Below are 27,372 nucleotides of genomic sequence, written 5' to 3' on the forward strand. Positions count from 1 at the left end.
GGTTACAAAGCTCTGGAACTGATTAGTCACTGAAAGAGATTTCTCATTGTTTCTAAACATCAAGTCAGTTGCTCACTGTTGCCATTGCAGGGCTTCATATAGAAGAGGGGGCAGCTAAGGATAGGCAGGTGTTCAACCCCAACTTGGTAAAGGGGTTTGGAATAAAACTAGTTGGTAGCTGAATAAGGTAGCTTTTATAAATTTTTATTTTTAAAACCCATTTCTTTGTACTTAAGTTTTCCCCAAATATCATTTTCCCTCAAGACCTGCTTTGCCAAGTTTTTCTTGTAGTCTACAAATGGTACATTTTAGTCTAGAAAACTATTTTCTGTTGTTTTTAATATTAGATTAAGCTAACCCAGAAATTTCCCTTACTTGTGTTAACAATCAGAAAATTTTAAAAGAAAAAAAAAGAGAAAAATTTAAAAGCACACAATGTTTTGTTGACCTCAGACATCTGAAAATAAAACAGAGCTCAGTGAGGTGAGGTATTTATTACATTAGTCTGAAAACATTTTTTCACTTACGTGAAATCTCACAAACTGCAGTGACAGTCAACTGCAAGCAATAAATGTTTAATGAGTCATCTAGTTAGCCTGACATTTGAAGATACTTTTTCTCTTCCCAGGTATTTTAAGCTGACTGAAATATTTCCTTTATTAAATGACATAATCACAGTGAGAATCCATGTTAAAGCCTCATTTTAACTGGTCCTTTCATTTGGTCTTATCACTGGTATAAGAAGGTACATCAAGAAAATGTTTCCACGTGGGATGCATGGGTGGCTCAGCGGTTAAGCGTCTGCCTTTGGCTCAGGTCGTGATCCTGGAGTCCCGGGATTGAGTCCCACATCAGACTCCCCACAGGGAGCCTGCTTCTCCCTCTGCCTCTCTCTCTCTGTCTCTCATGAATAAATAAATAAAATCTTAAAAAAAAAAAAAAGAAACTAAAAAACTATTTTTAGTTTCCACTAAAAAATAACTAACAAGAGTGCTACCAAGTCAACTATTCCTAAGTTATATTATGTAAGAATATTAAGTCAAATCTGCCTTAATAAAAGTTTGTTAATAAAAGTAGCCTACTATGAGTGCCAATTATGGTTCGAGCACTGTCTAGTCATTTATACACAGTATCTATGGTCCTTATAATAACCCTCAAAGAAACACAAGCAAACAGACTCAAATGTGTCAGAAGACTAAACAAGGTCCTACAGTTACCGACAGAACCAGAATTAGAACACAGGTCTACCTAGTTCTTGCCTGATTGAGCCTCTTCCTCTGTATCTTCTAAAAGTTGCCTTGAATTGAAGAGGGGAGAAAAATGAAAGGCCTCCATGATGCCACACCCTGGTCCTTAACCAGCATGTTTTCTTAATATTCTGGACGTCTATTTAAGATTTTATTTGAAGCAAGTTTTGGCTTGCTTTAATATGTATTTCATTTACTGTTTATCATCCTCTATCATTTATTGCAGATAGATTTGAAACAAAGAATGCTATACAACACCTGCAGTAATAACTCTCAAGCTTGGATCAAAATACACCACACTGGGGATCCCTGGGTGGCTCAGCGGTTTAGCGACTGCCTTTGGCCCAGGGCGCGATCCTGGAGTCCCGGGATCGAGTCCCACGTCAGGCTCCCGGCATGGAGCCTGCTTCTCCCTCCTCCTGTGTCTCTGCCTCTCTCTCTCTCTCTCTCTATGTCTATCATAAATAAATAAATCTTTAAAAAAAAAATACACTAAGCTGGAAGATCTATTACTGTGGAAAGCGTGTGAAAGGGTAGAAAGGGCAGCCTAAGACAGGATATAAAAATTGGGCCGTGTCCCTATAACATAGGGGGGCAGTTCACAACTCTGGTCATGATGTTCAAAACTGTAAATCAAAGAGGTACATTATTATATATTATATATCCATTTGTTGATACTGCTTTTCTGATTAGAAGATACAGAGTCACTTTAGGTAACTTCCATTTAATTTAACATTTATTTTCATTTTATATCCAGATGTCACATTTTCTACATTAAAATATAATCATGCTGACTCCCCCCACCCCCTACACCCTCAGAGAAAAAAGTGAAGAACTTTACACAACTGGAAAGATGGAATGCACAAAGAAGTTGCTATTGCACCAAGTAACAAGGAACACAAAGAGACCAAACAGTAGACATAGCCGAAGTGCATAGAAGACAGCTCAGGGCTCACAGCAAGGAGCGAGAATTAAAAGGCTAAAGCTTTTAAATGCTATCACTTGTGCCACAAAGATTACCCTGAAAAGGTAGAGATGGGTCAGAAAACAGGACCAAATAGGGGATCTTCCAAAGACTGCTAACAGAGTTTAAAATATCCATTCACAGAAGAGCTTTCTCCTCCCCACCTTGCCCTCAGCATCTGGTAAACACTTTAGAAACTTAAACCACTCTTAACATGTCAGAATGTAGAATGCATATGGGTTTTTCTTTCTTCTTTTATTGTACCCCAACTCTTTCGAAGCAAGTTCTATTAGTTATTTTAATTATGATTCCTCTGCAGGGAAACACAGTACGCATCATTAAGACAAGGCATCTCACTACTATCAGATCAATGCCAGCTGTGCAAAAGCTGCAGGATTCTGTGTTACTCAGAAGGAGGGAGAACAGTAAGACACAGGAGTCCCAACTCATAAGGACTAAAGAGAAAAAGGAAACTCCTTTTCTAATCTAGTCATTAAATAGGAAAGAGCAGGTGGACAGTAAAAACCATCTGCTTAGAGCAGCAGCACAGACCTGTGGGCACAGCAACAATCCAAAACTCAAATGCTCAGGGAAGAGGTCTTGGCTCTACAGAGAGGAGGCTTCTGTCAGACCTGATCCTAGCTCTAACTTGGAGATCAAAGCATTATAACTTCAGACAATGATAACTCTTGAGGGGGCTGAGAGGTAAGGTCGAGGAGACCATATAATGAAGACATTATTAGGCAACTAACTACAACACTATGTACAAACACACACATCCATAGGAAAATTGTACCTCCATCCCTGCAGCTACTTTTAAAAAAGCACTGATGATCCAGGTTTTCTGAACAGGGGATATTTTAAAGTCTGTTAGAAGTTTAAAACATTGCAACACTGGCACAATATGTTACCTATTCTTTGTTTTTAATTACAGGGTAACAAGGTAAACTCCAACACAAAGATGGGGGGATGGGGAGTGCAAAAGGAATAAAGAAAACAGAACCAGTATTTCACAAGTGTATCGAGCCAGCGATGAAGTAGCAGCTAATGCTTTGCAGAGTCTCGAGGGTAAAATTCACTCAGCGTGCTCTGAGGGATCCTCTTCAGCATTTCTTTGGGGAAGATTCGGAGTAGTTGCCAGCCAATGTCCAAAGTCTCATAGACAGTGCGGTTTTCATAAGGACCTTAGAAAAAAATTGAAATTGAATGAATAAAGGCAAACTACTTGCAACTTATCAGTGTTATTATTTATTCCACTGTATGACTACTATAGGCATAAAAAGCAGTTAGGTCTCCTAACACTGGATGCAACCAAATGCGTAGGCGAGGGTTCAAAGAGTTAAGTACCATTAGAAATCAGAGTAAAGGGCGAGGCCTGCAAGCTAGAGGCAGCAGGCCATCTAGTGTGTATGGGACAACTCTGTGGACACCTGGGTAGGATTCTAAATACCTGGAGTAATGAAAACTAGACCCAGCGTTTTGTCTATGGATTGAAAAAGGCAGTTTTCCAGGAACAGAGGATGACTGCCACCTGAACACTTTGAATAGGTCAGCTGTTTTCAAAGTTGTTACTAGCTACTCTTAATAGCAGAGTCATCATTATTCTGCAAATAAATTTAATTTCTTAACCAAGGAATCAGCGCCTGAAATTCTGGGTTTTTTCTCTACCAGAAGAATTTCAATTTTTATCTTTTTAAGGTATTATAGTTTTCCATTAAAAAATTATACATATTTTGTGGGGTTTGGTGTTAATAAAACATGCATCAAATAAATATAAGAGTGTAGTGTGATGCATTATTCCAAAGTTAACACAACTACTGGTACTAGTTGAGTACCAGTAAGGTCAAAACTAGTGGGAAGGGAGAGACCAGTCAAAATAGCTTGAAAACTATACATGTGCTATGTAATGAAAATCATTACAGTCTTTTCACTAGAGGGACTAGCAATAGAATTAATAATAACTTCAATCAGGAAAAACGATGAAAAGGCTGGCACTAACAACAGGATGATGGGACAAGGGTTTGGAGTAGGTCTTAAGACTCAAAGTGTGGTCAGAGATCAGCAGCTTTCCGCATCACATGAGAAACTTGTCTAGAAACAGGATCTCTGGCCCTATCCAGATCTACTGAATCAGAATCTGCAACTTAACAAGCTCCCCAGTTGATTCAAAAGCATATTAAAATTTGAGAAACACTGGACTAAGGTTCAGTAATGGAAGTGAAACCAGAACAGGATATTTTAAATAAGAAAAGCAGAAATCAGTAAATATTTGGTCACTGGGAATTAAAAGAATAAAGTTATGAATAATGCCCAATTATTGAGCTTGGGCTAGGTAGGATAATGTTCATGCAGGAGGTAGACAAAATGAAAAGGGAATCACTAGCCAGGTGGCCAGCTTAAAAAACAAAAACAAAAAACTTTGGGTTCTGACCACTCTGAGCCTGAAGAGATGGCAGCATGAACAAAGGTATCCTAGTTGGCCATGTGGGATTAGAACTTCAGAAAGAGGGTATCACACACAGCAATTCAGTCACCAGCATAGAGAAAAAGTCAATGCTGGAGAGGAGGAGGAGAAAGCACAGAAAGAACAGGGAGTTAGGCCTTTGAGAACACAAACAATGAAGGAGCAGGAAGATACAAAATCAGAAAAGGAGATGAAAATAAGCTGATCTGAAAAGCCCCAAATTCCCAAAGCAAGAGGAGGTCATTGCAGAGAGGTAAGGAGGAAAGAGAACCAGCAACGGAGATGGAAGAGAAGGCAGCCAAGTATAAGGAAGGGAAAAATTCAGTTGGAAGCTAAACAGACTATGAAGTTGGAGGCAGAGAGGAGGGCGCCAGAGAGCTAAGTGCAAAAAGACATGAGTTGAAGAACGCTCTTCTCTAATCAGAAAGAAAATCATGTAGAAACCAATGCAAATGTGGGAAAGAAGTCTTCAAAACTATACATGATCTTGTTTGTGTTTGTAAGAAAATAGTCATCTTACCCTGAGCAATGAAGTTCCGCTCAAACTTCTGCAAAAATTCCAAGTAAAGAAGATCATCTGAGGTAAGGGCTTCTTCTCCAACTACGGCTTTCATGGCTTGTACATCCTTACCAATAGCATAACAAGCATACTAAAGAGAAAAAAATATTTATATGAATGCAGATAAGATTTTATAAATGTTAACAATAATCCAGGCTATATATTAAGAGTATCTGTAGCTATCTTCTTCACAAGAGACCACAAACGGAATTTCACATTTACAAACACAATTCACATAGAGTTCATATGAAAGTATCAGAAAGATTTTATTATTAAGTAGTCTCATTGAGAAAGGAATCTTCAGGCATGTAGTCCATGGGCATTACTAACACTCTCTAAAAAATATACTTCCTCAATATGTCAATCAGCTTCCATTTTATAGAGCACTTGAAAGTCAGAACTCATACCACAGAGAAATCTTCTTGAAGGTCAAGAAAAATATCCATGGTATGAGTAAGGTTTACCATTTCAAAAGTATCCTTTTTTATTTATGCTTGGTGTACACTCTCATACAATCAGAGAAACCAAGGATTTCATAGAATATATAAAGCTGTATGTATCCCTTAGTGTTCTAGTCACTGCTTCATTTCTAAAGTACAAAATTAGAGAAGATTTTCAGGACTATTCTAATTATTATGGTTAAAATGGCCTTATGGCTTGTTTTTGTTTGTTTTTTTTATTTTTTATTTTACAAATTACTTGTACAGCATTAGATGTGGGTTTCAAGCATATTTTAATCTTGCTTATCAGCATCTATCCTTATTAAAAAAAGGACTGCTTGCTTGATTCTAATGAATGATTATATATTCTACATGTAACCTATACTAAAATTCTACTTGGATGGGGAATAAGTACAGTGATATGGGAGAAAGATAAGAGATATAAGACAGCAGAAAGAATGGACTACGAAAGGTATTCTTTTCTTTAAGCACCATCCTTAAAAGGATATACCTACCAGCTGGTTAGATACATCGGCATGATCCTTTCTGGTCATACCTTCTCCAATAGCAGATTTCATTAACCGTGATAACGAGGGCAGCACATTAATAGGTGGGTAAATCTTGCATAGAACATACGGGAAAAAATACATTTAAGAACAAACTCAAGAATTACCAGTAGTAAAGAAACATTTTGAAACTCATTATTATCCCTTAAATTATAAAAAAACTGATGTTTCCTAGAGGGGTTCTAATATCTTTTGCTAGTAAGAAAATGAAGTGAGACTTTATGGCATAGTATTTCTTTAAGAATCAAACTCAAAAAATGAAGTCTACAAAAAGCAATATAAGATGATATTTTTTTCAGTAGATTTTCACTAGATTTTTAACATTTGCCTATAGCATCAAATCTAAACAGCCTTCTGAGCTCTAACTCATATGATGACATACCAAATAAAAAGATTAGCAGTAAGTAATTCCACCTAAAAGCTAATAGAAGTCGGCATCTGTTACAGAACCATCAATCTTTTTTTGATTATTCAGTCATTAAAAGAAAAGAAATCTTGTCATTTAACGACATGGATAGGCCTTGAGGGGATTATGCTAAATGATATTAGTCAGACAGAAAAAGATAAATAGTATTATGATCTCACTTATATGTGGAACCTAAAAAAACCCGTGACCTTATGGATAGAGAGAGCAGACAAGTAGCTGCCTGAGACAAGGGCTGGGCAAAATGGGTGAAGGGGGTCAAAATGTACAAATTTCCAATTACAAAATGAAATGTCATAAAGATGTAATCCAGAGCATAGGGACTATAAGTATGCATAATACTGTATTATGTATCTGAGAGTGCTAGGTAAAGTTCTTTTTTTTTTTTTAAGACTTTATTTATTTATTCATAGACACAGAAAGAGAGAGAGAGAGAGAGAGAGAGAGAGAGGCAGAGACACAGGCAGAGGGAGAAGCAGGCTCCACGCAGGGAGCCCGACGTGGAACTCGATCCTGGGTCTGCAGGATCACACCCCAGGCTGCAGGCGGCGCCAAACCGCTGCGCCACCGGGGCTGCCCTAAAGTTCTCATTGTAAGGAAAATGCACTTTGTAATTATGTGTACTAATGGATGTTAACTGGACTTACAGTGATCATTTTGCAATATATATCAATATCAAGTCATTACTTTGTACAGCTAAAGCTAATATAATGTTAATTATATATCAGTAAAAAAAATAAAAATGTATTTTTTTATATTAATAAGGTTGGTAGATATTACTATGGAAGAGAAGACCCATAAAAGTTCTTTGAGACCACTAACTCCATTTTAAGGCACAGTACAGAAAAGTGGAAACTTAATTCTTAATACTGCTACTCTTAATCACAACAGGATTTTGGTAGATAGAGATGGCAATTACATGAGAAATGAGTTATTATTTTCTAAAAAAATAATTCCTAGGAGTGAAGTCAAAGTCACTAATCCCTAAGGATGACTGGAGAGCCAATGTTTAAGCTTCATAGTACTGCTGAAATGTCACACACCTGTCTGTTGTGTAGTTGCCTGTCCACGTAGATCTGCCCCTCGGTAATATATCCAGTCAGGTCAGGGATGGGGTGAGTGATATCTACCAGAGAAGACATCTGACATTAGTCACAGTGTCCACAGCATACAAACAAATTCACAGGAAGTGAGTGTGCATTACCTACAGCATTGCATAAAATGGTGCTCTTTAAAATAATTTTCTGTGATAAAAGAAAAGTGCTGTATCTGTGCTAATATGTTAAGCCACCAGACAAATGTGGCTACTGAGCACTTGAAATGTGGTTAACGTAAGCAAAAAACTTTATTTCAAATTTCCTCTAATTTTAGTGAACTTTAGAATTTAAACAGCCAAATGTAGCTAGCGGTTATCATATTGGATGGTATTACTTACAGAGTTGCAGCACAGTTAGATACGTATTAGCACATAAGGTAATTCAGCTTTCAGAAAAAGTACCATTTCTCCTAGTTATTTCTCCCCAAAATATAAATAGAACTCCATTTTAAACACAAAGTTCCCTAGCAGAGGATTGCCAATTTAATATATATTGAAAAAACATTCTTAGTTCATAAGCTATTTCAGATGGATACACACCATTTCAATATGGAAAATATAGGAATGTTAGATGAACAAAATTCCACTATGCAGTCAGCACTAAAAAAGTTCTATAAAGCAAGATGTTCCTAAGTTGGTTAAATTACATAAAGTAATTTCTTAGGTACTTTCTTGGAACAAATAATGTTCATGTCAGAGACAGTGTAATGTGAATTACCAAATCAGACTGCCTGGGTTCTAAAGCTATCACTTCTTAACCTCAATAGATTACTTTAACCTCCATGTGCCTCAGAGTACAGCATTTACCTGAAAGTTGCTACGAGGATCAAATGAGGTTAATACTTGCAATGTAAACAGTGTTCAATTATAATGAGTTATTATTGTTTCTGAAAATGCCTTGTAAAAGTGCTTTCTAAACATTGAGATAAGGACAAAAAAGGAGAATAGAAGAGGAATACTGACTGGTTTCATCTCCAAGCATACACTCAAATAGGCACTGCACCGTGTGCTTTCACATACAAAATAAAACAGAGTCATTTTCAATCAGCCTCTGGTGATCACTCTGTCCCTAAAGTCTTGGTGGCATTTACTATTTGTGCTCTTCATCTGATACTTAAGCTACCTTAATTTATTGGTGCATGTACATAAAAATATCCAACTAGATTAACTTATGTTAAATAAGAGACTGAATTAAAAAAAAAATTTCCTCATATCTAGATCAGTGTCCCACAAATAGCAGACATTCAACAGTAACCTAATAAATGAAAACTGAAAATTCTAATTACAAAGAAAATTGTTTTTCTTCTTCCATAAAAGGAAGATTATTATTATTTTTTAAGATTTTATTTATTTATTCATGAGACACACAAAGAAAGAGAGGCAGAGACATAGGCAGAGGGAGAAGCAGGCCCCATGCAGGAAGCGCCATGTGGGACTCAATCCCGGGACTCCAGGATCGTGCCCTGAGCCGAAGGCAGATGCTTACCCACTGAACCACCCAGGCATCCATAAAAGGAAGATTATTATGGGCAGTTTACAAATGAAAATTTTCATTTAGAAACAAATCACTAGTTAAGAAATTCTCAAAGGATAAGCCCTCCAAAGAATTTCAACTCCAAAACAAATGAACATAGGGGGAAAATGCAAACGAAGAAACAGACTCTTAACTACAGAGAAGAAACTGAGGGTTACTGGAGGGGTGGTGGGTAGGGGGATGGGTAAAATAGGTGATGGGGATTAAGAAGGGCACTAGGGATGAGCACCAGGTATTGTATGTTAGTGATGAATCACTAAATTCTATACCTGAAACTAATATCGCACTGGATGTTAATTAACCAGCTGGAATTTAAGTAAACACTTGGAAAGAAATTTAAAAATTTCAACTCAAAAACATAGATATTCTTAGAATCAAGTCTTTACAATGATTAGGTCTGCTCTAATCCAAAGACCAAAAACTTACCATCATTTGGCATGGTGAGAATAGGGATTTGAGTAATGGAACCATTTCTACCTTCTACTCGACCAGCGCGTTCATATATTGTAGATAAATCTGTATACATGTAACCTGGGAAACCTCGTCGACCAGGAACCTCTTCCCTGGCTGCTGAAACCTGACAGTAACACAAGAAGGAGAAAGTCACATACTAGAATATGAAAAGAAAAGCTTAGAACATGTTTGCCTGAACATGCTCAATCACAAAGTTGGAAGCATCATCTTTTAATTTTAAATACTGTCTCTAGAAGAAAATTTAAAAATTTACCAATACAAGTTCAGATTATTCTGCAACAAAAACGTTGACAACTGGGGACCAAAAGTCTTTTGCTACAGTCATATCACCATAATGAAAATCTTCAATAACTTGCTAGAAAAAAATCTGCTTGCAATTTTATAAATCAAAGGAAGTTATTTTAGAACTAGAAGAACATTCTTAGTTCAAAGATCTATTTCATGCCATGGATCTTGCCATATTAATGTAAACTAATAATAAAAAGGTCAAAAGGGAAGGAAATATATACCAGGAATCGTTTGATGCAGTTTACATATTTAATTTAATCCTCACAATCCTTCCAAAATGAGGAAGGAAATGTTGTTAACCCCAATTTACAGTTGGAACCAAGGGTCAGTTAAATAATTTCCCAAAATTACAGAGCCAGGAAGTCCATTCATTGCACAACATAATAGTTATGAACAGTCTTTCTCCTGGAGACATGAACATTACATTACAGCCAAACCCTAAAAGCATTAAGCCCAACTTTTAGGTGCTACTTTGGCACCTCCAAGAGTATGCCATAGCAGTGTTACTCAAAGTGTGGTCTGCAGGCCAGCTTTTATTAATGTGCAATGAGATAACACAGAAAGTAGGGTAAGCATTTGAAAAACTCTAATGGCAATCTAAGAATAATTTTGTCTGTTGAAATTAGTTTAAAAAAAAAAATCCAGGCTTATAAGTTGTATATCTTCTTTAAAACATGCCCTTTTCTACTAACTCATTTTAATCGTACTTTAGAAAATTACTGGTCTGTGATGGATGGAAAAAAAGTCCTTTACAGGAAAAGGACTGCAACAGAGTAAGATATGGTGATAGATCTCAGGGACTTTTAAGAAGCTACATATTTATGTAGCAGGTCTCTTCAAAGTCTTTTTTCCCCTTTTCACATGTTTAAAAGAGTAACTTAACCAAAATTTCAATAACTTGTATTATAATGAACACTCCAAACTTCTGGGTGTAACTGCTAGAATCTTAACACCTAAATAAACACCAAGTTTTCTAAAGGAAAAAAGTTCTAAACAGGGTGCTGTTAGAGTATGCTCTTCATTTATTCAAATACTAACATTATTAAAAATGAAATTCTGAAGAGGGTTAAAAATTGACAATCTGGACAAAGAACATCCTGGGAGAGTAACTGAACAAATAGCTTGCATCATTCATTCCCTTTTAGAATAAATTCTTAAATGCATAGAGATGTGACAGTATGACTAGGCTAATGATTTATTTTTTTTTTTTATAGGCTAATGATTTAAATCTCATAATCATTTCAACTAAGTTGACAGTTTTCCTTCTCAATTAATTAAGGTATTCTACTAATATATGAGTGAATTTAAAAAAAAACATGATTAAAGAAAAATGAAAACTAAAGAGACACGATAACTAAAGAGACACGATAACTCTGAAAAGTAATCCATTTTGAGAAAAAAGTTACCTCTCGAAGTGCTTCTGCATAAGAACTCATATCTGTTAGGATAACCAATACATGTTTCTCACATTGATAGGCCAGAAATTCAGCTGTAGTTAGAGCCAAGCGAGGAGTGATAATTCGCTCAATACTGAAATGAAACATTAAGTCCTTTGTTATTCCAATAAAAAGGCCAAAGACAAAATAACATGATTCTGGAAATTACAGTCTCCCTTCAAAGTTTATCTTATTTTATTTTACTTTATTTTATTTTATTTATTTATAAGATTTTATTTATTTATTCATTAGAGACACAGAGAGAGAGAGAGAGAGAGAGGCAGAGACACAAGCAGAGGGAGAAGCAGACTCCATGCAGGGAGCCCAATGTGGGACTCAATCCCGGGTCTCCAGGATCACACCCTGGGCTGAAGGCGGCGCTAAACCGCTGAGTCACCTGGGCTGCCCTCTCTTCAAAGTTTTAAATAAATTCTGGGAAACTTAAATATGTTTAAGTTTTAAGTAAATAAATTTATTTTAATAAATAAGAAAGCAATTATTACTTTAGAAGTAAGCAATCATATATTATATATTTTCATAAGAATTACTTAATGCTACAAAGTTAGAATATTTTAGAAATGGGTCCATAATTATTCAAATTATATCCCTCTCAGGATCCCTGGGTGGCTCAGCGGTTTAGCGCCTGCCCTTTGGCCCAGGGAGTGATCCTGGAGACCCGGGATCTAGTCTCACATCGGGCTCCCTGCATGGAGCCTGCTTCTCCCTCTGCCTGTGTCTCTGCCTCTCTCTCTCTCTCTCTCTCTGCATGTCTCTCATGAATAAATAAAATCTTTAAAAAAAAAAAATTACATCCCTCTCAAAACTGAGAGAGAAACAGGGGGGGGGGGGAAACAAGAGTGGCTAGTTCTCAGCCAAGAACTAGAGAGAAGGAAAAGAATCATTTATTGAATAAGTACCATTATTATCTATGGTACTAGATAACTTACATGTATTCTCTCATTTAAGAAGTACAATAACTATATGAGACAAGTATTATTCGTCATACTTTCTGAAAGAGAAAACTGAACTTCAGAGCCTACATGATTCATCAAAAGCCAAGTAACCAGCAAGAAATAGAGCTGTATTTAATTAAACACAGCTCTCCCACTCCTAGCCCCATGTTGCTTTCACTGTAACATTTTACTTTCCTTGCCTTAAGTACCATTTTTTATCTGAAGCCTGAGTGAACAGAAAGAAATAGCTCTATTTACTTACGTTGGGTCATTAGCCAAGTTCAAAAAGAGGCAGACATTGTCCATTGAGCCATTTTCTTCAAAGTCAGATTTGAAGAACCGGGCAGTTTCCATGTTTACCTAAATAGCAATGAGTTCATCAGTGCTGGGAGAAGAAAAATTCTCAGTATTTCTGAGGAAGGCTCATCTATGGATCTACACTATTCCTTCTTTTGAAATTCCAAGTACCTCCAAAATTTCAAAATTTCAAAAACGAAAGCCAACAGAGTAAACAGCCTGCTTTGGGCATAAAGAAAATTATTCTTAAATTTTATAGTCAATGTTAAATTTTAATCCTGAGTTTACCCAAAATGCCAAGTTGTAACTCCTCTGCCTAGAGATAAATCCAAGTATGTGTGTTTTGTTTTCTACACTGTTCTAATAAAATAAACAATCTTATTTGTTACACTAAAACAAAAAAATACTTACACCCATAGCAGCAAATACAATTGCAAAATTTTCCTCACTGTAGTCCACCACATCTTTGGATTTCTTTACCAAACCAGCCTGGCGACAGATCTGAGCTGCAATCTGATGAGAAAGTACAAAAGAACTGAGTTGAGCTCTAAAATAACATTTCTACATCAAAATAACTTTTATCCCAAACTTTTTGGAATTGCAATTACATATATGAAATAATGTTCTAAAGGACTTTACCCAAAAAAAGCTATTTTGTATTTTTGTAAAGATTTGTAAGAGTAAGCAAGAATATAGATATCAGGCATGGATAAAGATTCAATTTAATTTGATTATATAAACAGTAACATTGAGTATTATTGAAATGGGTATTAGGTACAAGTGAGTATTGCTGAAAACCTCTTATTTGGCTTCTTACTAATAAATGAAGCATTTAGAAATTCTCCCTTGTTAAATTTCACACCAAACAGAGCCTACCTAGCTCTCACCTCATTGTGTGGTAAGCCAGCAGCAGAGAAGATTGGAATTTTCTGCCCCCGAGCAATACTGTTCATGCCATCTATGGCTGAAATGCCAGTCTGAATCATCTCCTCTGGGTAGATTCGACACTGAGGATTGATTGGCTGGCCTAATGCATTTCCAAAAGAGAAAATTAAGACATTAAGATTTTCTTTCTTCTCTTAGAAAATCAGTTATTTTTTAAAATCTGAAACTGTTTAAGAAATTTTCCAATAGTCTTTTGTAGACTCACAAAACACATGGTAGCAGAATAAATTCCTAAAATTAAATAAAAGTATGCAAATAAGAGAAAAATCCTAATTTAGAAGCCATTTACATTTGAAAACTATCTACATTTCAGATACACAATACTTTATAATATCTTAAAATATTTTATATAAAATTTTAAGATGATTTCTAGAAAACAAATTTATTAAACATTAGAGCAATTAATATGGACCATATTGGTCATCTATTTAAAATATCACAAAAATCACTATTTGACAAAGATATAAAACAGAAGCTATTTTCTTCAAAAAACAGAAACCCATTTATCATCCTACCCATGATGTCAAGGAAGTCTTCAGCCAGTACAACAGGACCTCTATCGATGGGTTTTCCTGATCCATTGAAGACCCGACCTGTGAAACAGTAACAAGACAGGACAGAATGGACTATGACTCAAATAGGTGTAATTTTTAAGAAACATCCCATGGAATTATGTTTAAAAGAAAACAGATCTCTGCTCAGAATGCATAATAACATCCATTTACCAAGCATATCCTCAGACACTGGTGTTCGGAGAATATCCCCAGTAAACTCACAGGACGTTTTCTTGGCATCTATACCTGATGTTCCCTCAAATACCTATTGAGAAAGACAAGTAATCAGAAGGGCAAAAGGAATTTAGACTGTAAGTACTTAAATATTATTTGTCTGTTCAACAGCCCATATAAAAATACATAAGGGGATACTATTTTCAATATAATGAACAAAGAGATGTCCATGGTGATGAACCAAATTGCCAACCTATCTATAGACCAAGGATCATGACTCTAGTCCACCTCCATCAAGCTAAGAATGTTTTCACATTTTTAAAGGGTTTAAAAAAACAAAAAAGGAAAAGGAAGAAGAATATGCATCAGAGACCTTAAGTGGCCTCACAAAGCCTAAAATATTTATTATCTAGCCTTTTACAAAAATCTTGCTGACCCTTGCTCTAGATCACTTTTTAGGGGAATACGTATTTGAGAAAACTGGCATTTCCTATAATTCGTAACATTAAAAACTAGGTATTATAAGAGACAACTTAAGGAAACAGACTCAGATCTTGTTTTGTTTTCATCCCATAACCTATAAATTCTGCCTTTCATCTCTCTCCTTCCATGTAATTATCTGCTTTGTTTTATCCATTTAAAAAAAAAAAAAAAGGTTATTCGCCAGTGGCAGTGGAGCTGTTGGGCTAGAATGGGTACAGGTAGCCAACATTAGGCAAGACAACGAGAAAAAATATTTTCTCCCCACAGCCAGTAATCAGTCTCTAAAGACAGACTTACGTTACAATCTCTAAAAAAGGCAAGAGGTGTTCCTTATATTTTTGTTCAACTGGCCAGGTTTTGAAAGTGATACTTACCTGAACCACTGCTTTGGAACCACTAACTTCTAGAACTTGCCCACTTCTCTTTGTGCCATCTGGTAATGTCAAGTGGACAATCTCAGCATATCTGGGAAACTATACAGGAAAATATAAAAGATCAATAACCAGTATTTTAAAACTCCCCATATTACTCTATATGCTCCCCCACCCCCCCTAAACCACACAGATATATACTAAGAGTCTATAACATCCTCAGGTAACATCTTTAAAATACTTAAACACTGGCACATAAAATGGTAAACACAGCATAAGGTCCAGAGAAAGCTCCATAAAAATAGAGCAATTAAATTTTTCTCCCATGTATATGTTTTAAACTCTGAGACTAAAGAAAAGGCATAAAACTTAACAATAACCATGTTCCCACTACTCAGAACTGATGTTTGCTTCTGGGCCGTTTGTATACTCACCTGTATACTTTGTGGGGAGGCAATAAAATGTCAATTAAAAATACAATAATTGCTATCATAAGATAAATGCTCACCCCTCAAATTCTCCTAGCCAAATATATATTCCTCTTCCACTTTTAGTATTTTAAAATACTAAAAGGTTTTCAAAAATAGATTTTAGTGTTCTATTTACATAAATGGCAACATACTAAATATATCATCCTGCAACTTTTCATTTTCTTCACTTGGCATTTTATAGATTCTGTTATGTATGGTAATATTTACCTCATTTTTTTCAACATAATCTGTTGAAAAGTGCATCACTACTTTGAGTGATATGAAGGTAAATACCTGTCAATTAAAATATGGTGCACCACTGTGAAACTTTTGATTGTGGAGATGCTAAGGTGAATAAATGGGTATCTTAGAATTAATGTTAAAACAAAACAAATGTAGTTGAAATCAAATGACACATTTTATTTAATTGTTCTCTACCAATGGAGTTCAAGGTTGTTCCAAATTTACACTATACAAATGTGCTACGAGAGCATTCTAACATGTGGCTCCTCATGCCATATGTTTTCCCTAAGGTATCTGGTTACCAAGTGGTGGGCTACATAAAGGCTATGCCCGTTCTTTAAATTTTCAAATTACTCCGCAAAGGAACTGTATTTAGTTTCCTGAGCAGTATACGAAAATCATCTTTTCCTTACATTGATGCCAATCTTGTATTATTAAACTTTAATTTCTGCCACTTTGATAAAATAAAAAAAAATAGCATCTATTCAACTTGCACTTTCCTATTTTTCCTAATACTGAACAGCTTTTCATGCTCACTGACAATTCAAACTTCATTACCTACGACTGGCTGGTATCTCTTATTCACTTTTCAAGTGGATCTGCTTTTTCTTTAATGTGTAGGAGTTTTATAGATTCTGGATATTAATCCTTTTTGTAAAACATGTGCTTCCACCGTTTCTTGTCTTTTAATTTTGTTTATGGTATCTCATCATACAAAAGTTTCAAAACCTTTTATGTAATAAAATGACTTGTCTTCCTTTATGATTTGTGCCTTTTGTGCCTTGTTTAGGAAAACCTTCTAATCTAAATTCATACAAACGGTCTTCAGTTTTGTCTTCTAATAGGTTCTTCAGGTTTAGGCTTTTAATCCAATCGGCTTTGTTTGTGGTATGCAATTTTATTTTTCTCATTTTCATTCTTTCTCACATAGAAAGCCAATCACCCCAATACTATTTGCTAAGCAGCACAACATGTCCCCCCATTGACTTGTAATGCTGCTTTTACCATTTACCAAGTCAAATATCCAGAGTGACAAGACCCGGTTTCAGGGTGCTTAATTTTGCTCCAGTGATACAACTGCTTATACCTGCACCACATCTTTAATCTTAATTACTTTATCCCTAACTGATTCTGTTGCCTAGTGGAATCAATATATTTACCACTCAGTCTTTTCATTCATGAAGGAATCTCCAATTATTTTAAGTCTTCCTTTATGCCTTTCAACAAAGTTTTATGGTTTTCTATAAATAATGAGCTACGGTATACACAACACTCCTGATTTCTGTAGACTGACTGTGTCCAGCAACTCTGTGTTATACCATTGTTTCTAATAGTTTGCCCACTGAATGCCTTGGGTTTTCATTAATTTTAAGACCAAGATATGATGACAGCTGGCCCTTTTCCCTCCTAACACCTTTATTTGGTTCCAAATACAAAGATGGACAGTGGTGGTGACAACCAGACATCCTCATCTTATTGCTGATTTAAAGGAGAACGTTAACCAGAGTCTCTCCTTAAGTATGTTGTTTGCTATAGGTTATGGCTGGATATCTTGTAAGAGGTTAAGTATATTCTACTCCATATTTCCAAAAGATCTTTTCTTTTTTAAAGAAATGAGTAACTTTATCAGACACTATTTTTATCAAGAAGACTACAAGCTCTTAATGAACTGAGTATTAAGCTAAGTTACTGATATATTTCCTAACATCAAATCATTTTTGTATTACTAATTCTATTTGTCATAATTCCAGTGATTTTTTTTTACATAGTTATTTTTGCTTAACTCCAATATATGGCTGTACTTTTATTAAGAATTTTGGAATCTGTGTCTCTAAGTGAGGATAATTGTCCTTCTTTTCTAGTACACCCTTTGCTTTGGAAAGCAAAGATACGCCAACTTTATAACATGAATTCAGTAGCAGACTCGGTCTTCTACTCTGACATAATTTGTGAAAGATTATCTACTCCTTGATCTTTTAAGTCAAAAACAAAGCCACTCTAAATCTGGTGTTATAAAGCCATTCCTACAACTATCTGTAATTTATTCGTGAGTTTTCCTCAGCTGGAGCTGTACTCCAAGCAAAAATTCATTGAAACTTTTTAAGCACTCTTAAAATTATTTCCTCAAAATGTTTTCTAAAGTCCTTCTCACTACTCTCACAGCATCCCACACTTAGACTTCATAGCACTTGCTTATTAGACGTGTTTATCTGCATTATACTTGCTTCTCCACTACATGATGTTCCACTGGGGGAGAGTCCATTGTTCACCATTATCTTCTATTCTAAGTGTTTAACATAATTGAAACATGAATATCTGGGGGGCACGTGTGAGGCTCAGTTTGACTTCAGCTAAGATCCAGATCTCAGGATCCAGGAATTTAGCCTGTGTCAGACTAAGCAGGGGGTCTGCTTGTCCTTCTCTCTCTGCCCATCCCCCTGCTCGTGCTCTTTCTCTTCTCTCTCAAATAAACAAAATCTTTAAGATTTCTGCCCGGTGCTGTGAAGAAGCAGGGCTGTACTTCCCCACATCCAGGAAAGTGCCAGAGCTGAGGTCTCCGAAATATGGTTTAGACGTCGTTTGAAGTCAACCTTTAATCAGTAACACTGACCGGGTACCTGCCATTCAGGCATCTGATGCCCAGTGATGGGCGGTCGTCCCAGTGAGGTTTTTGTTCTGTTTTGTTTTGTTTTTTTTAGTAGAATCTTTTTTATTCAGAAAAAAAAAAAAAATCCAAAAAACAAAAAAGTTTTCCAACCACACACAGGAGGGGTTTGGGTAGGGGGAGGTGTCTGTCCATCCAGCCCCAGCCCCCAGCCCATGTGGTTTTGGCAGCAATAAGGGGTGTGGGGTAATGGCCCAAAAAATAAAAATGGTGTACGTGTGTGTCTGGGGAGGAGAGGGGTGCAAAAGTAGTGGGGAGTGGTAGGGGGCGGGGACGGACAAGGTCAGTACTGGGAACGCCGCAGGTGGGAAGCCATTTCGTAACATTTCTTGTTGATCATACCACCGTGGACACCTTCTTTGCCCATCAGCAGGACTAGCATCTTGGCAGTCATGGTGACAGTGATGTTGAAAGTGGGCACTTGTTGAAAGTGGGGAATATTTTTGTTTTCAATAACATACTAACAAAAAAGTTTCATGTTTTTAAAATATGAACCAAAAATGTTATCTAATAAAGATTATAGGAAAAAAAGGAGAAGGATTAAAAAAACAAAGAAAGCTTCCTATTTTTCCCTCAAAATTAAAAGTGTAGGATCTTCTTTCACAAAACATTAATGAACACCTGCCTAAATCTTGCACAAATTGCACTATATTAAGACTGAATCAAATTGTAGACTAGTTGGAGACTGTGGTCAGGAGGTAAATTTGTTCTGTTTAATCCTGAGGTTAATTTGCATAGGTACCTCGTGGGGGTTTTTTGTTTTGTTTTGTTTTAAAGATTTTATTTATTCATGAGAGGCACAGAGAGGAAGGCAGAAACATAGGCAGAGGGAAAGGTGGGTTCCCTAAGGGGAGCCTGATGGGGGACTCGATCCTGGGACCCCAGGATCACAACCTGAGTCAAAGGCAGATGCTCAACCACTGAGCCACACAGGTGCCCCTGTATAGGTACCTTGTGATACACAGAAATATAATCTTAAGTGATAAAACTGAAGAGACAATGCACTTTGCCCTTTCTTTTTAGAAATGTTTTTGAATTTATTTTCTGCTTCCAGAGGAGTCACATCCCAAACATACTTCCATCATTACTTTTCTCAACAAACTAATAATTGTGTGCCTTTCCCCCTAACGCACCCCAACACTAATCAGTATAGAATTACTGTTCTAGAGAGCATACTATATAAACTATTTTTTCCTGAAGATATTTTGATCATAGAGCTCAGGTAGGAGGCTTTTCCTAGGGTATTCAATTATGGTCTGTAATCTATGATAACAGCAATAGTGTTTATAATTCTTATGTATAGGTGAGGCTAAAAAGCCAACATATAACTAAAGATCCTTACAACAAACTAAGTAAAAACTGTTCTTTGCGTTAGGTTTTTAGTTACTGTTGAGATAATTTCTTCTTGTTTATTTGTTATTTAAATACCAGTGTCACGCCCTCAAAGATAAAAGTAACTGTTCATTCAAAGACCTTAAAATTTAGTAAAAAGGACAAATACTATTAACAAATAATTAAAACTCATGGCAGTCTGTGACAAGAGCCATAAGATGCCACATAGCTATATAATAACCTAAAAGTTATAAAACACACTCACAGATTATTATTGTTTTTCCTCAATAAATCTATGAAGTACAACTGACATCCCCCTCAAATTTTTTTAAATTTGCATATCCACTACTGGAATACAGTCTTCTGACTTTTAAAACTCATCTCCTATTTAGCACTGACATTCAGACTCAAGAGTGGGTTAAAAATCATTAACATAAAATTTAAAGGACTTAGTGCCATGTTTTGTTTTTTGTTTTTGTTTTTTTTTTAATTTTTATTTATTTATGATAGTCACACACACAGAGAGAGAGGCAGAGACACAGGCAGAGGGAGAAGCAGGCTCCATGCACCGGGAGCCCGACGTGGGATTCGATCCCGGATCTCCAGGATCATGCCCTGGGCCAAAGGCAGACGCCAAACCGCTGCGCCACCCAGGGATCCCAGTGCCATGTTTTTAACTAGATAAATGGTGAAATGATAATCATCGTGGTATTACCTTAACATGATCTAAGATCACTAGTGGACCATTGACTCCTGATACTGTCTTGTATGCTGGAAAGAAACAGAAGAATCAGCTTTAGTCAAACAGGACAACAACCTCCAATTATCTCTGCAGTATTACCAAAAAGCTCCTCTCTCTACCGCACCTATTATAAAACAGAGAAAACAGATACAAAATTTTTTTATTGAATTTATAAAGCATGCCTGTACCTGTACACCTTTTCACCGTCTACCCTCATCCAACCAAAGCATTATGCATTCTTACCATACGTCAGTCAGTCTTAAGGACCCAGGATACAAAAAAAAGGAGGCACAGAGGGGCAGAGTTATTTTAAGAGTTCCCAGTTTTATATGGAGAAGGGGGATAGAGTTAAGGTCTGCTTAACAGTGGTATAGAGGGTTTGTGGAGCAGAGCAAAATCCTAGCAGTAGTTCTTACCTAGAAGAGAAAAGGAGATGCTTTAGAGGTGACACTTAGCAAAGTAGGTAAGGGAAAGGAAAGCCTCAAAAACCTAAAGCGTAAGTGACAGAACTCACAAAGGAAATCTGAGAAAATGTCATCTGTGAGATAAAAAGCCTTCATTAAATGAGGTCATAAAAACCACAGGGAACAGAGCTTTAGGAGAGGGGAGTGACAACAGAATGAAACACCAGAGGTCAAACAAGATCCTTTAAAAAAAAAAAAAAAAAGTGTTACCGTCAGTTCAGAGGCTTCTATTTTCGTTGCAAATTACTCTCTAGCAATAACTTATCTATTAGTCTATAAGGAACTACCCAAATCCTTCATTTTAGAAAGGAGGTAGCTATCCTGCAATTCTACACCTACAAACGTCAAATATAATGGTGATCAGGTATAAAACAGAACAGTCAGGAGACAATCTAACAACATCAGAATTAACCACACTTCATAATCAGAACCGCTAAAAAAAGTAAATGTCTAAAGAAAACTTACTAGAAGGCTTTGAATAGGTGATGAAAATCTGTCAACTAATTGAGAATTTTTCACTTGTTTGATTTCTTATGAGGTCTTGGGATAGAGATTTCTGGCACAAATGTAGACTCCCGAGAATGAGGAAACCATTTACTATAGCCCACTCAGGGGGCTTACGAACTTAAAAACAATTTCTCCATCCAGGAAGCAAGTGCCCTGGTACGAATGCGGGGAGTAAGAAAGCAGTATAGGGGCACGCACTTGTTATTCACACTCATAGGACATTTAAACTTAATACCAAATATTTGCTTGAATATCTGTAATTGTAAATATCTCAACAGAGGCTCCCAAATTATTTTTTAACCTAGATAATAAAAGGCAAGTCACAAATTTAAAAAGTACTCGAATGTATGGTACTGTAAAAGAATTAGTCATTTGTTCCCTTTAAATTATAGAAAAATCTAAGCTGTTACATTTACTTTTATGAAAATCCTTCCCATTGCATGAAAATAATCTAATACTCTTGAAAATAATTCCCACCGCTAAAAAAATTTATTTGTTGTTCTCATTTTTAGTGTGTTCAAGCATTCAGTTTTTAAATGACTTTCTAAAATTGCTATATAGAAATGCAAAGGGAGCTACATTTGAAACATACTTTCTTAGAACCTAGTTTTTAAAAATATAGAAACAAGATCTCAAAACCTTCACTTAAACAGTCAGGGATAAGAGTAGGGTGTGGGCTGGTGGGGTTGGGGAGAGGATCTACCTTTGAGATTTAGAGGCAATTGTCTTGAATAAAATCTAACCAACAAAATCCTTCAGGTTCTGAGAATTCTCTCTACTTTTTCCACCATGATTTGCACCTCCTTTGAGCTTTAACCTCTACAACAAAGATGCTTCAGAATCTCATGTTTAAATTCAAGCTCATTTAAATTATGAAGTTTTGCCAGTCACAAGCAAAAGCATGACCAAGAGAAAGAAACTAGTCATTGTCTTTGCTGGAAACACTGAATCAACCTGACTCCTATTACAGAAGATTCTACTTCAATCAAAAGCAGTTTGATTTGCAACAATGTATACAGCCCTTAAAAAGCCTATAAATAATCATCCAAATTAACTGATTAATACCTACACCACTAATATATATTTAATAAGTATTTGTCAGGAATTCTCACTTAATCTCCATAACAGATCTATGAGTTAACTAATATTCCAAGTTTTAGAAGAGAAAAATGACTCCCAGAAATCAAGTAACTTGCCCAAGGACCTAAACTTACATAGTCTGGCTCCAAAGTCACTTGTTCTTTTAACTCTGTACTACAGCTCAAATTCCAAAACTGAACTGGTTGTTTTTTGTAGCCTGGTACACTCTTGTAATTATTTGCAAGAGTTACGTAGCTATACCACTCAAGATTAATTTCATGAGTCTGCAACTTTAGCTATGAAAAAAAAAAAAAACTAATGCACTGGACAGTATTTCTCTTGTGTCTACATTTTGTCACTACTGCTAAACAATGTTTCTTTAATGGTAATATAGTCGCTGGAAGTTTTTAAGCAGAAAAGGGAGAACCTAATGGAGATGCTTACTTCAGCAGCTTCCCCTCACTGCAAAGCATGGAAAATGCAAGGAGACTACTTCAGATACAAATCAGAGCTTAAGCAACACACTTGATTTAAATTAAACTGACAAAACACAAACTGAGCCAATGTTATAATTCAAACTAAATAAAAAATAATCACCAAACTTTACATCTGAAGAGTGCTTTACACTTAACACAGAATATCTTCAGACAGATTACCTCATTTCAGCTTCACAAACTGCTGAGAGGTAGGCAAGGCTGATACACCACTCTACACTAAGGCTCTGAGAAATCTGTTACTAAATAGGAGAACCAGACTTAAAACTGGTTGTTTGTTTGGCTTCTCCCCCCCGCCCCCCCTCCAATTCTAAGGTTGCTAATCTATGACCTTATAATATTTCTGAACTTAGTTTACAATATAATTAAAAATATAGATGACACAGTTCCTAACATTTGTATTACAAACAGGTACTAGATGACAGTTTATATAGCAACTATAGCTCTTTTTCATGATAATAAAACTATTTAAAAAAATACGAGAAAATGATATCAAACATTACTTTTTAACTCTCGACAATATTGATAAGGACTTTCTCACCATTACCATTAACAGCCCAAAGCAGAGAGAACAGTTTCAAGTAAGGCAGCCAAAGACATTAAGCTGCTCTTCTAAAAAGTCAAAACCCATTCACATATTATACAAACATTTCTATTTACCAAAATAATGACCATTCTTCATTATGAAAATTTCCAAATGAGTACGAAGTTAGGTCTGCAAGGAATATTCAGAACTTCTGACAACAATGATACGTATTTACTTTACATGTGAACACATTTTACAACCAAAAAGTTACATCTTTTTGGTTACATCTTGATTCTGATCAAGAAGGCAATAAATATTTATGGACTAATATTTCAAAACCAAAATCTACAAAGGTTTTAAGAAGCACATGTTTTATCAGATGACATCCTCTTCCTCCTGCAGGATATGAGATTGTTCAACACTAGAAACCCCACTTAATGATTGTGAAATTTTCAAAGAGAAAATGAGGCAGTCATTGCACAAGAAGAGATCCAGTGCTCTAGCCTCCACCTTATTAGCAAAACAAAAACCCCAAGCAATCATCTTCTATTGCACAAGAACAGCACAGACCCACACCCTGACAGGTGGGCAATGAGGGAGAGGTTCTAGAAAAAGTAGGCCTTATGATTTACTTGACTTTTTACTAAGGCTATCTCTGCTTCATGAAATAAAAAACCTAAGGTTAGTTCTGATCTAAGGTCTCAAGATTATCTAATTCAAACTGTTCAGTGTCTAAAAGTTCTATATATTACTGAATTTTGCTCAAAGTTTAAACCACAATTAAGTTTTCTTTCCTTGTAAATTTAGAAATTCAACTAAAGTGCTCAAGATTATTTTAAGCCTGTGGATCTCATTTTCCATTTCTTGTTAACAGACTATAATCATGAAGTTGTTTTAAAACAGGATCCAATTTGTACAGCGGTACTGCCAATATTATTAGTCCCATTCCTTCATTCAAAAGTTCACATTAAATAACTACAATAACGTACCACCTAAGATGGTATAATCAATCTTTAGAAAAATTGAGGTTAAACAATATTTACTCAGAAACAATGAAAACTGTGGAACTAGAATCAAGAATGTGACAAATTAGAATGATATTCAAATGTAGTTAGCTGTTAGTCTAAGTATGGTATCATTTATGCTTTTTAGAATAACCAGGATACAGAAAGGCAACTCAACCAAGTGTCCCAACTCCCTATTCTGATTCCATCCCACATTAAGAATAGACTAAATTATTAGAACAAGGGGTTTAAAGGCAAGTGATAAAACAATTAATTACAAGACACCTTCTATGCGTCAAGCGCTGTACTAGGCACTGAGGATACAAAAAGGATTCCTGACTTTCAGTATGAAACATTGTATTGCAACAACTCTGTCAGGAGCAATCTCATCTGGAATTCTTTAGCCACCGGCTAAACACGCAAAGAATGCTGAAAAACCAAACTCACTTCTCTTAAGGGTTAACAATCATAGAGTACTACTTATAAACAATTGTATTATTTCAGCTGATACTCTCTGAATTGACACAGAATGAATAATTATACATAAAGTGGCTACTGCACCCTTATCATCATCTCCTAGAAGCACCACTAACGTCTATCTATTCAACCCAAAGAAAGGCAAAGCATGCAAATGCAATTCATAAAAGCAAATACGAATTGTTAGTTATAAATTTATTGTCAAAATCTATGTAAGAATGCAACATCTGTTCATTTTCCTGAAACATTCACTTCAGCTTATATAAGCCTCCAGGAGGCATTCTCTTAGATAATTCTCAGTGTAAAAATCACATCTCAGCAAACCATGGAATCAACTGTGTTTCCCTTCTTCCTCAGCTGCAGTGCTGTCATATGACCCAGTGACAGATCAGGATGGGATTAGTCAGACAGGAGAGCGCGCCGGGACTGAAACCCTTCATCTGAAATTCTTTTTAACCAGTTTGCCACCCACAAACCGGCATTCTGGCAACTAACCAGAGCAAACATAGTCTCACCACCTGGGGAAACACCAGCTTTCCCAAGTTTTGAAAAGAGTCTATTTCCAGGGCTCATCCCCAATTCCTTAAGGAAGCTGCAAAGAGAACCGTATGGTTTAGTAATAAAAATCCATTTCTTTCAGAACGGCTGGGGAGCCCACTTAAAAGGCTTATTTATTAAGGTAGGGTTTTTTTGGATTTATTTATTAAGGTAATTTTTTTTGGATTTATTTATTGAGGTAGGTTTTTTTTTTCTTTAAATAATCACAACATTTAAACATGCATATGATAAGTCTTGCATATAATAATACCGGCAAAGCTGCTTGGCTTTCCCAAGACAGCCTTGCATTTAACTGTGATAGGTTGAACTCCTCTGTAAATGAAGAGTCGACGGTAAAAAAAAAAAAAAAAAGGTGAGAATTAAATGGAATTTTAGGGGCCCTTGCTGGCTCAGTCCATCGAGCATGTGACCCTTGATCTCAGGGTCGTGGGCTGAAGCCCCGGGTTGGGCTCAACGCCCAGCGTGGAGTCTAGATTTAAAAAAAAAAAAAAAAAAAAAACAGATTTTTAGTTTCTGCTCTGTCAATAATTAAGTGTTTAAAGTCTGGCAAGTCCCCGTCCCTCCCAGAACCTTAAGCTTCCCAGTTGTAAAATGAGAGGGTTAGACTAGATAACCTGCGGGGTACTTTTCAGCTGTAGCTTCTCTCTATCAAGGTGTGCTCGGGCGCAGCGGCCCCTCCACGGAACATCTCCCTCGGGCTGCGGGCCTGGCCTCCATCCCCGTCAGCGATCAGCCATCGCACGACGCCGGCTCCCCCCGCAGGGGCTCCTGCCCATCCCTGGAGGTCCACACCGGGGGAGGGAGACGGGAAGGGGCGCTCCCTCGACCCCACAGACCCAAATGAGGTCAGGGGAAGACCGAGACTGAAGGGGCCAGCCGCGGCCTTCCCTCGGGGACGAGGAGCCGGGGCCCACCTCTAGGCTCCAGCGCAGGGAAGTTGGGGAGGGCGGGGCACGGGCCGGGAGCCCACCAACCCCGGGAAAAAGTTCTCGCCGCGGCTCCTGCCCTCGACCCTCCTAGGTTTACGAAAACACTAGGTACACTCAGATCTCCTCCTAGAGACAGACTAAGGGGGCGGGGTGGGCGGGGGGGGGGGAGAAGCAGACCCCCTCCCCCGCTAAGCAAGTGAATGGGGAGCGAGAGGCTGAGCCAAGTAAGGAGCAAGGCAGGATTCGTCTCGTTCTCTGATACTCACTGAGGCGAGGCTGGGAAAGGTAGTTCCGGCTAACCGCCAGCGCTTGCTCCCGAGATCCCGCAACCGGCCCACTGGTGGGCACGGGCAGCTCGGGTGCGGCCCCGTTCACGATCCCCCGCATCGCCCGCAGCGCCATCTTGTCTCCTCCGTCCCGACTGGCCCCGCAGCCGCGCCGCGCAGGCGCAGATATAGCCGGGGTGGCCTAGGCTCCCGGCTCCGCCCATGCGCGCTGCGGAGCCTCGGCCTTGCCCCGCCCCCGCCCCGCCCATTGCCCCGCCCCCTCGCGGCTCCCCTCCTGCAGCCTCGTGACTCCGGCTCCGGGTGGGCGGGGCTGAGTCCGCGCACT

The 27,372-nt window shown here is 37.2% G+C and overlaps 1 protein-coding gene across 1 annotated transcript; it reads right to left on the reverse strand.

Moving 5' to 3' along the window:
* Positions 1-1,961: 1,961 nt before the first annotated feature.
* On the reverse strand, positions 1,962-27,214 carry ATP6V1B2 (ATPase H+ transporting V1 subunit B2). Its single transcript, XM_077868951.1, has 14 exons — positions 27,027-27,214; positions 20,695-20,750; positions 15,273-15,371; positions 14,413-14,506; positions 14,203-14,280; positions 13,630-13,769; positions 13,154-13,255; positions 12,708-12,805; positions 11,463-11,586; positions 9,721-9,871; positions 7,708-7,790; positions 6,190-6,294; positions 5,196-5,325; positions 1,962-3,395 (listed from the first exon to the last, which is right to left on the reverse strand). Exons 1-14 carry the CDS (start codon positions 27,160-27,162, stop codon positions 3,256-3,258), a joined length of 1,536 nt encoding a protein of 511 aa, XP_077725077.1. The 5' UTR covers positions 27,163-27,214; the 3' UTR covers positions 1,962-3,255.
* Positions 27,215-27,372: the final 158 nt, after the last annotated feature.

The sequence above is a fragment of the Canis aureus genome, chromosome 24 (assembly GCF_053574225.1).
Source record: "Canis aureus isolate CA01 chromosome 24, VMU_Caureus_v.1.0, whole genome shotgun sequence".
Classification (NCBI taxonomy): Eukaryota; Metazoa; Chordata; class Mammalia; order Carnivora; family Canidae; genus Canis; species Canis aureus.

Coding starts and splice junctions, on each gene's coding strand:
- ATP6V1B2 (XM_077868951.1), bottom strand. CDS start 27,162: ATGGCGCTGCGGGCGATGCGGGGGATCGTGAACGGGGCCGCACCCGAG. Junction 20,751..27,026: donor CCTTTCCCAGCCTCGCCTCA/GTGAGTATCAGA, acceptor GTTTCTTTCCAG/CATACAAGACAGTATCAGGA. Junction 14,507..15,272: donor GTTCCAAAGCAGTGGTTCAG/GTAAGTATCACT, acceptor CTTTCTCAATAG/GTATTTGAGGGAACATCAGG.